General features: G+C 33.3%; 1 protein-coding gene across 1 annotated transcript; it reads right to left on the bottom strand.

The window, feature by feature from the left end:
- Nucleotides 1–374: 374 nt before the first annotated feature.
- LOC118763557 lies at nt 375–5873 on the bottom strand. The gene is made up of 4 exons (XM_036503128.1): nt 5801–5873; nt 2396–3195; nt 1736–1969; nt 375–856 (listed from the first exon to the last, which is right to left on the bottom strand). The coding sequence occupies exons 2-4, from the start codon at nt 3183–3185 to the stop codon at nt 375–377; spliced, it is 1506 nt and encodes a 501-aa protein (XP_036359021.1). The 5' UTR covers nt 3186–3195; nt 5801–5873.
- Between the last annotated feature and the right edge of the window lie 4165 nt (nt 5874–10038).

Raw genomic sequence — 10038 nt, 5'->3', positions numbered from 1 at the left:
GCTAAGGGGCTTACATTTCGGCTTATATCCGCAACTTTCGTGGCCACTTTTAATATACGAGGTGGCACTATCACGAGTCCAAATCATTGAGAAAAAGTGCAATGCATTCATTAGAAAGTGGTTCGGCGTACGTCGGTTATTGAACAGCTCAGCTTTTTATCGAAAAGAGGCTCAATGCAATTACCACTGGAGTCAGTAGTCGAAATTAATGTAGTAAGGAAGGTGTGAACGGTGATGATGCTAAGAGAATCGAAGGATGTAGAAATCAGGTGAAATCCACCAGATTACTATACAAAGTAGTTAAAAGCGATAGAATAATTTCTGGAATATTGGAATAATTATATTTTTGGAAAAATGTTAATAGTTTCGTAAATTCAATTGGATTCATTTCCTTTTGGAAGTTCATAAATTGTGTGAATAACTTTGTGTGACAGAGACGTATCAAAATGAAATTTAGCATTCATTTTCGACAATATTTTTGGCATCAATGAAGTCATCAATATCAAAGCAATCCGTGCGAATGCTGATAGATGCAAATCCTTTCGATTTATTATGTTATTGCAAGCAAAGAAAAAAGATACGATTAGAATTAATTTTATAATGGCTTTACCAATCTCGTAACTTAAAGGAAAATACTCGTTAACGATTGCTTCAAACAATTTGGCATCAATGTATTCCTCTTCATATTTTAACTGAACTAAATTTGGTTTTATAATTTTGGTAAACTTTATTGATTGAACTAGTATCCCTTTATAATGTTCCTGAAGAGCGTTCATAACTGTAAAAGCGTGAACGAAAAACATGGCAACAAACCATATACCACCGACAATATCAGGTTTAGCAAGCATTGCAATAGCTATTGAAAATACATAAGTGCAAATGATTTGAAAACTCATAAGAAATACATAGCTTGAAGCAAATGCCCATAATATAAAAAACGGCAATGACGGCAATGATAAAATTTTATCAGGACACTTGGAAGGATATATATTTTTCTTCATTAGAGGTAAAATATATTTTTTGAAATAACTTAATGGTAAAGTTAGAATCAAATATATGAATGGGATTCCGTAATAAACGAGGCGGAGAAGTAATTCACAGATAAAAAATACAACAAATAAAATTGTAGCCAAAATAGGAAGCAAACATAATATAATTTTTATAAAAATATTACTCTTGTAGAAAATAGTCCACATTTTATGTATACGCGTAATCCACTTAACAAATATAGATTTCCAGAAATATGGGTCGGCAGCAATAAAAACTTTAACTTTAATTATTGCAAGGAGTCGATCAAAACCCTGAAGTGTAGAAAAAGAATCTTCTTTGAGTTTTGTATCTATCATACTTTCAGCGATAATCTCACTTACATGACTGGGAAGAACAAACAGGATAAAGTTAACAATTATGTAGCTGATTATCCCCAAAAAGTGACCCCAAACAGAACAATCTGAAAGTTCATAGCTTTTCTGGATTCCTAGAATGAACGAGCGATAACCCAATGGAATGCGATCATGTAAAAATATTGTCACCGTTTCATATAAATATAAGTAATACATTAAAAGATCTAGAAGAATTACTGAGAGAGAAAGCAAAATAAGAATACCTCTTCTTAGTCTCGAAACACACAAAGTCGAATAATGAAAACAAAACAACCAATATAAAAAATGAGAGAAACTGTAAATATTATGTTGTATACTAATCCATTCTGATTTGTCTGGCAATGCGTATTTACATAGATATTCATTGTTAGGTAATTGTTGCTGGTTAGGTTCTAGGGAGTTTGGCGATGTGTCTTCATTTTGAGAATTTAATCTCTCGTTAGTTGACTGTTGCTGGTTAGGTTCTAGGGAATTCGGCGATGTGTCTTCATTTCGAGAATTCAGTTCCTCGTTAGTTGATGGTTGCTGGTTAGGTTCATTTGAATTTGGTGATGAGAGTAGAGTTTCCAAATGCACTTCCTCGTTACCTGATTGTTGATGGTTAGGTTCTAGGGAATTTGGTGATGAGGGTAGAATTTCCAAATGCACTTCCTCGTTAGTTGATTGTTGATGGTTAGGTTCTAGGGAATTTGGTGATGAGGGTAGAATTCCAAATGCACTTCCTCGTTAGTTGATTGTTGATGGTTAGGTTCTAGGGAATTTGGTGATGAGGGTAGAATTCCAAATGCACTTCCTCGTTAGTTGATTGTTGATGGTTAGGTTCTAGGAATTTGGTGATGAGGGTAGAATTCCAAATGCACTTCCTCGTTAGTTGATTGTGATGGTTAGGTTCTAGGGAATTGGTGATGAGGGTAGAGTTTCCAAATGCACTTCCTCGTTAGTTGATTGTTGCTGGTTAGGTTCATTTGAATTTGGTGATGAGGGTAGAATATCCAAATGCACCTCCGCGTTACCTGATTGTGGCTGGTTGCAGGAATACGGAGGTAATTTAGCTTTTGATATAAACCTGATATACAATGGAAATATGGCCAACAGAACTGCTCCAACAACATTTGCACAATTGACAAACATACTGTTTTCAATGGTATTTCCAGAACAAATGGATTTTGGTTCATAAGTAGTATTATCATTTTTATGTAGTTCACAACAATAATTCTTCAGTATCTCACGATAAATACCCAATATTCTGTACGCTAATAACGTATAAGGACTGTTCTTCTGCATGTCGTGCGACAAATTTATAAAGAAACACATATATCCAGATTCTCCCATCTGCGATTCATTGATAAATACGATTCTCTTTAATTCCTCGAAAATCGAATATATTACATCGTATCGCTGAACATTTTGTTTTCCACAATTCATATCGATATCAATACTTGGAGTAGCAATGTAAGCGTCTAATATATTAAATGAGCGAATTGAAAAGTCAAAGAGGACATTTTTATACATTACTAAACCATCTGGTTTATCTGGAATCCATGTGAAACGTCTCGCATTTGCAAAATAATCTAGTGGCACAGGATTGAGAAGGCCATCAATTTTTTTATCAATTATATGGACTTCAAAATTGAAAACTTGTTTGCCTGATCTTACTAGACGAGTTAAATTTTTAATGACAGTGGGAGAAATTTCAGTTGTACAATTATTTCTGTGTTCTTTTGCATATGTGTTTAGTGATGTGAGAGAAATAATAAGGATGACTGATAAAAGAGGTGCTGTTACCATCTGCATGACAGCCATGTTTCGTTTTCTGTAATAAAGAAAAATTGAACATATAAATTAATGGAGGTTTAATTTCATTTTCCTTATTCCGTAACTATTTAGAATGGAAAATATTTATTCAAAACTAAAGGTAACTGTCTTGTAGCTTGTTTAGTTTTGTTTATTCTTTAATCATGCTTTCGTTCATAGTCATACTGTGTATATTTTCATATCAATCTCTTGACACTTCCTCTTGAAATTTTTATTGTGATTTCTTTGAGTGCAAAAAAAAGAAAGAAAGAAAGAAAGAAAGAAAGAAAGAAAGAAAGAAAGAAAGAAAGAAAGAAAGAAAGAAAGAAAGAAAGAAAGAAGAAAGAAAGAAAAAACGGACAGAAAAAAGATACATTTTACACGGTATTGGATGGTTCCTAGTTGAAGATTAGTCCAGTTTTATCAAAATAGTAAAATATTATATCAGTTGAATCAAGTGATATTTGAACTAAAATTATGGATGTATATATATCATAATGAAGAAAGTTATTCATTAATTATATGTGTAACAGTTACTAAAAGAAAGCAATTATTAAAGGCTTGACCATCTGGAATTTTTTATAAATTCATGTTCCAAGAAATTTCCTGTAATTTTGATTTCTGAAGATTATGTAATATTTGAACTACAAGTGTTTTTACAGATTTGAATATTCAGAGTAGACTTTAATGTTTAATAAACAATATTCGTTGCAGGTGAAATTTTCCATTTTCATTTGCAACAGTCTCTCACTCTCTCTCGCCTCTATTTTCATTGATGATAATTTAATATATATTCATTTCAATATTTTCATTTCAATTTTTAATTCGCTATTTGCAAATCCTACAGTTTATTCTATATACGTAATTTTTAAAAAATTATTTAATGAATGAATGAATGCTATTAGACAAAATAGCTGTATAACTTTAAAGCTTATGTTAATATCAGTTTCCGGAATTTGTTAAATGAATAATTTTGATAAAATGAAAATTTCTTAATATACCGGCATAAATTTTTTAATAAATAAAGAAGAGATTTTGTTGGTGGCTGTTTGGAACGCTATAAGCCTTCCAATAATAAGCATGTGATCGCTGCTACTTCCAGCACGCTAAACGTAGTTGGGTTACCTTGAAGATTCTTTAAATGAGAGGTATATTACAACAACGATAAATTACTGGAAGAAATATTTACTAAGCAACACTCCTAGTTTGGTTTCATTATTACACAAATATCACTTTGGAATTTTGTGTCCAAAAAAATTTGCGACTGAAAATATCAATGTGAAAATATTGTCAAGTGGCTAGCAGAAAACCACCCGGAGGGCAATCTTTCTGCAAGGGGGATTAATATTGGAAATAATTTCATTATTTTAATAGGCTGGTGGCAGAAAGTTGGCAGAATTGTTTGCATGCCGGATAAAATGCTTTGTAGTGTTTTTGTCTGTCTTTATATACTATTTTCAAATTCCACCGAGATCGGCTTATTTTTTCGGGGTCAACAAAAACTTCTATCTTTTAGTCGTTTCAGTCGTTATACTGCGGCTCTGCTAGGACCCCACCTTTAGCTTTTAGTCGAATGAATCAACCCTTATACTTATTTTTAAGCCCAGTACTCATTCTGTCGATCACTTTGCCCAACCGTTAATTTATGGTAATGCTGTCACACAAACACCAGTTGTCATATATATATATATATATTTTTTGTTTCCTTGTCCTGTCTTTTACTGTTTTTATCGTTATTTATACTGTTTTTTTCTTCATTTGTATTGCTTTTACGTCCTGTTCTTGTCACTTTTTTTTTATTTTACCCCTCCGCAAATGAATCTTATTTAATTCATTTTGCGGGAAGGACTGCTTCGGTGTTGTCGTGTTCTGCCCTTACCTTCGAAACAAGCATTGAGTCGAAACAGGGGCAGCTGAAGAAGGGGAATTTTGCTTGTGTTGTTTGTCTTGTACTCTGTTTTTTCGTTGTTAAAAAAAGTCCTTTTACTTGTTTGGTTTTATGTTATCGTTTCTCGTTGTGTTCTACGTTTATTTGTGGTGTCCTGTACTCATATATGCATGTATATATACATATAGATGTAGGTACGTACATATATGTATGTATGCATATGTTTTATTTATTAAATTGTTATTATATATATGCACACACATATATATCAGTAAACAAACAGGGAGTATCAAGGATTGAATAGAAAGAACACAACAAAGAAAAAAATTAACGGAAACACAGCAAACAGAAAACTAAGGAATCCGTGACAAGAGTAAAATTAGACGAAAACATAACCAACGGAAAATTCGACAAAAACATGGAACATCGAAAATTCGTAGCTGATTTCCTCATCAGTGAATGTCCAAATTATCCTGGTGGTTTCTCTCTTTGTGTCAAAAAATGACTACTAAATATTACTTATATCAGCGCTTAAATTTTTTTTGAAAAGGATACATTGGCTATAATAATTTCGAGTAGGCATTACGCCTTTGTAGACAGGATAGTGGTCGGAGATGGAACATTTTGTACAATAGAACTACTTGTTCAAACTTACCTTTCAGCTAAACAATAGCAACAATACCAACGACGGTGACCACAACAACAGCAATAACAATAGTAAGAATTGTTTTCTTACCTTTTGTGAGCGAGTCACTTCTCAAACACGAAAATGTAATTTTGTTCGCTTTCCTGGTTAAAATAAATGTGCGATAAGATAGTTGGTCTGCACAATAATAACTTTAGTTTGATTTAATGGCTTTAAATACAGACATAAATACATAGATACATACATTCATATTTATATACACACATATATACTTATATGAATATATACATACATAACCTAGATAACGACAATGCTCTCTGAGTATATTAGTTGCAAACAACTTGCAGAAAGAAGTGCTAACAGTTAGATATCACAGATGCCAGATACTACCTGATGTATGAGGTCATCAAGAGAGAAGGCACATCGTTCTGAGAACTTTCTTTCGCTGGTGTTATTGCACATTGACCCCACTTACAGAGATAAGGCCCCGCTTACTAGAGCAACTGTTTCATGTGGTATTCTTCTAGCCACTTAGTATAAAGGGGGGGAGATATGTGTAAGAATGTATTTACATAGGTAGACGTGTATATGTCTGCATGTCGTGAGTGTTTTTGTATGTATGCATATACGGGCACACACACACACTCATATATATGTGTGTGTAAACGCTCTAAGTTAAGTCGTATTTAGGCAATGCATATAATTAAGGCTAAAGTATCTTCCTGGTTGCTAACAAAAATTTAATTAGCCTTTACTATTTAATTGAAATAATACTGTTTTTTAAACAATGGCGGTGAAACTTAATAGACATTTTCAATGTTTTAGGTGCCTAATATCCATGTATGGATATGTTTAAAATTTCACACTCATATATATATGAGTGTGAAATTTTAAACATATCCATACATTTTCCCTTTGTCACTACTATACCTTTATTAAATAGGACTTAACTGATATCAAGTATCCTGTTTACATTATACCTTCTCATGTCCAAAATATTAGGCACCTGAAACATTGAAAATGTCTAGTAAGTTTCACCGCCATTATTTAAAAAACAGTATTATTTCTATTAAATAGCAAAGGCTAATTAAATTTTTCTTAGCAACCAGGAAGATACTTCAGCCTTAATTATATGCATTGCCTAAATATGATCTAACTTAGAGCGTTTACTCACAGTTATAGAACGATAATACACACACAATAACGTCTTAGAATGCATTCTAAATATACGAGGTGATATCAAAATATTCCCGGACTAGTTATCTTCTTATATAATAACACGTTTAGTGTGACCCTGTCTTTCACGCTGTACGCTGTAGGTAAAAAAAGTAGTAAAACAACACACGAAGTGGCAGTGAGTGGTAGTCAGAGATGCTAAAGCAGACAGACAATATTTAAAGGCTCTACTCGGAAGACGCTAGGGAAAGACGAGTGACAGTCTGAGGCGGCGACAGTCAGAGGTGAGCTCTGAATTCCCCACAATGAAAATGAAATCAAATTTTCATCGTAAATTATATCTCTCGATTTCACAAGCACACACACACACACACACACACACGCACACATTTACACACACACACGCGCATTTGTATGCACATGCATAGATTTATATACATAGGTATGTGCATGTATGAGTATATATATATATATATATATATATATATAAGAGGTTTTGGTATCCAGAAGACCTAAGATGGCAGGTAAGGCTATGAAAGTGCTATAGAAGGATAATAGACCTCCGGTCCGATAATATAAATTTTAAACAGCGATACGCTGCGCATCTCAATTCTTTTAGAGATGAGAAACACAGTAAACCCACAACCCACGCCAGTCGCATACATCATCACAAAAATAGGAATATTACATATAACTTATGATGGTCCATAATAGATTCAGGGCTTTCATACCAAGGTCACGCTCAGCCTGCAAGTTATATCTAAAAGAAGCATTCAACATATTAAAGCATAACTTTTCAATACTACTAAATAAATATAACGAGGCCTTAGGTACATACAACCACCGCTTTTTTTCATACATTCAAATTTTACCTCAGATCTAAATGCAACCTAAATCACTACACTGTACATATATCGAACACCCTTTAGACAATCTCCAGCAGCCCAATTCGACTTTCCAATGTCTTAATTTTTTAACTTTTCAATTTTTTTATTGTTTAACTATAAATTTTAAACAGCAATACCATGCGCATCACAGTTCTTTTAGATTGGTTTCCGGTATGCGGAAATTTAGATTGGTAGCACTTGCACAAAGTTGTTTGCAAAACATATATATATATATATAATATATATATATATATATATATAGTTATTGAAGTAGATAAATGAATTATCTAATTACGGATAATTCAAATGATAACCAATACCTGGGTAGCAAAAATCACAACAGAAAAGGCACGGTTGGGGTTACGACCATGGGGCCTAAAATCCGTGCCTTAGTGCGGAAATTTGAAGTTTTATATATTTAGTGTAGGAAGAAATGGAGCTGAACGAAGATTTAACAAAATTCCTTTTTATTATTTTCTACATATGTTTCAAAGGTTGCAAAGTCCCTAATTCGGATTGAATAAGGAGTCCATTTTGCAGCCTTCTCTTCAGGAAAATCCAGGAACTTAATTCTCCAACAAAATGCACAGCAAACTTTTCGACAAAACGCTCACGAGGAGCCCATGGAATAAATGGCACAAACTGTCCATCTTTATGCGTTGACGCCAGGTTGGGTGAAAGCAGACGAGAAGGTCCGTTGAGATAATACAAGGTCAAAATCCGGTTAGCAGAAGGGGAGTACAGGAAAATCAAAGAGTGTGAATGTATTCTGTATGACTGGTGTTAATATTTGAATTATTTTAAGAATGAGTGCTAGAGCGTTTGAGTGTGAGAAATTGCTTTCATGTATGTGTGTGTGCGTCTATGTATGTGTGGCAGTGTGTTTCGAAGGCAGCAAGAGAGAGAGATATATATAGCAGGTATTAATGGTCAAGCAACAGAAAAGACTGTGTCTGTGTGTTCGACTGTAACGACTTGATAGAGAGAGGGGGTGTCACAATGGTCATGGCAGGATACAGTGCTGCTGTCAGGGATGTCAGCAGTTCTAGACAACTAGCAGTTCTTATAATAACAGGGGAGTGATATCCCCTTACAAATTTAATTCAAATTTTTTTCCAATTTTCTTAGGAAATCAAGGGGTTAACTATATTAGACTTCATTGGTATGAGAGAAATGTATGCCTTTTCCAGTGGGGGCATCTGAAAGAATTTTGCACAATCGAGTTAACAAGGTACCCTCGGGCGAACAAAATATGAAAGAGTTCCGAGTTACAAAGAGCACAGATTTTTTTGCCCTTATCAAACGGTATAATAACTAATCCACCCGGCTATGATTAACTATATACGCGTTTCGGAGCTAGACAGATGTGAAAAATGTAAAATCATATTTCCACTCTATCATTCTCCTCTTCAGTACAGTAATTCAAGATTTTAAATTTGAGAGCAGCACTGCAAAAATTAAACATGCCTTATCTGACCAGGCGACATCAGACAACATACATCTAACGACCAGTACTTCCGAATTCAAACAGAATTATGCTCATAATTATAAAATTGTATGTATCGAAACATTTGTAACGATTAAAAAGTTGCCTAACCATACTTACTCTTCCTTTTGACTCTTTTAATTTTTACTTACTCTTCCTTTTGACTCTTTTAATTTTTACTTTATATATATATATCTCATGGTGCGATACGAACACTTAACGTGGTTTTTGTAGTCAGAGTTTCGACTGCTATTTCGGCATGTTGGTGTCTCTTAGACACCCTCATTTTTAATTGTTAAAAATTATTACCTTTGTACGGTATTTTTCCCATGCTGGCCACTTGATAATATGGATACTTAAATATCGATATTATCCTCATATATAATATATATATATATATATATATATATATATATATATATATATATATATATATATATATATATATATAGAGAGAGAGAGAGAGAGAGAAAAGCTTAGTTGGAAAAGGATGCGTGGCGTTCGATCATAGAATAATATAAATAATATATAAATATATGCATATATACATATAGATATATGTACATACCTACACACACACACACACACACACACACACACATATATATATATATATATATATATACATACATATATGGGTACAAGACATAAAAAACGTAGACACAATGAGAAACGAAAACATTAAAAACAAAAACACAGAAAACGAACTTTTTTCGAACAACGAAAAAAAAAACAAACAGAGAAACGAGACATGCAGCATAAAGAACATTCTCTTCATC

The sequence above is a fragment of the Octopus sinensis genome, linkage group LG5 (genome assembly GCF_006345805.1).
Source record: "Octopus sinensis linkage group LG5, ASM634580v1, whole genome shotgun sequence".
Taxonomy (NCBI): domain Eukaryota; kingdom Metazoa; phylum Mollusca; class Cephalopoda; order Octopoda; family Octopodidae; genus Octopus; species Octopus sinensis.
This window is presented reverse-complemented; position numbering and strand designations above follow the sequence as displayed.

Excerpts from the sequence above, each read along its gene's own strand:
- LOC118763557 (XM_036503128.1), bottom strand. The coding sequence starts at position 3,185 with ATGGCTGTCATGCAGATGGTAACAGCACCTCTTTTATCAGTCATCCTT. Across the intron at positions 1,970-2,395 it reads CTGCAACCAGCCACAATCAG|GTAACGAGGAAGTGCATTTG; the intron begins GTAACGCGGAGG and ends ATCAACAATCAG. Across the intron at positions 857-1,735 it reads ACCTAACAATGAATATCTAT|CTATTGCAATGCTTGCTAAA; the intron begins GTAAATACGCAT and ends TATTTTCAATAG.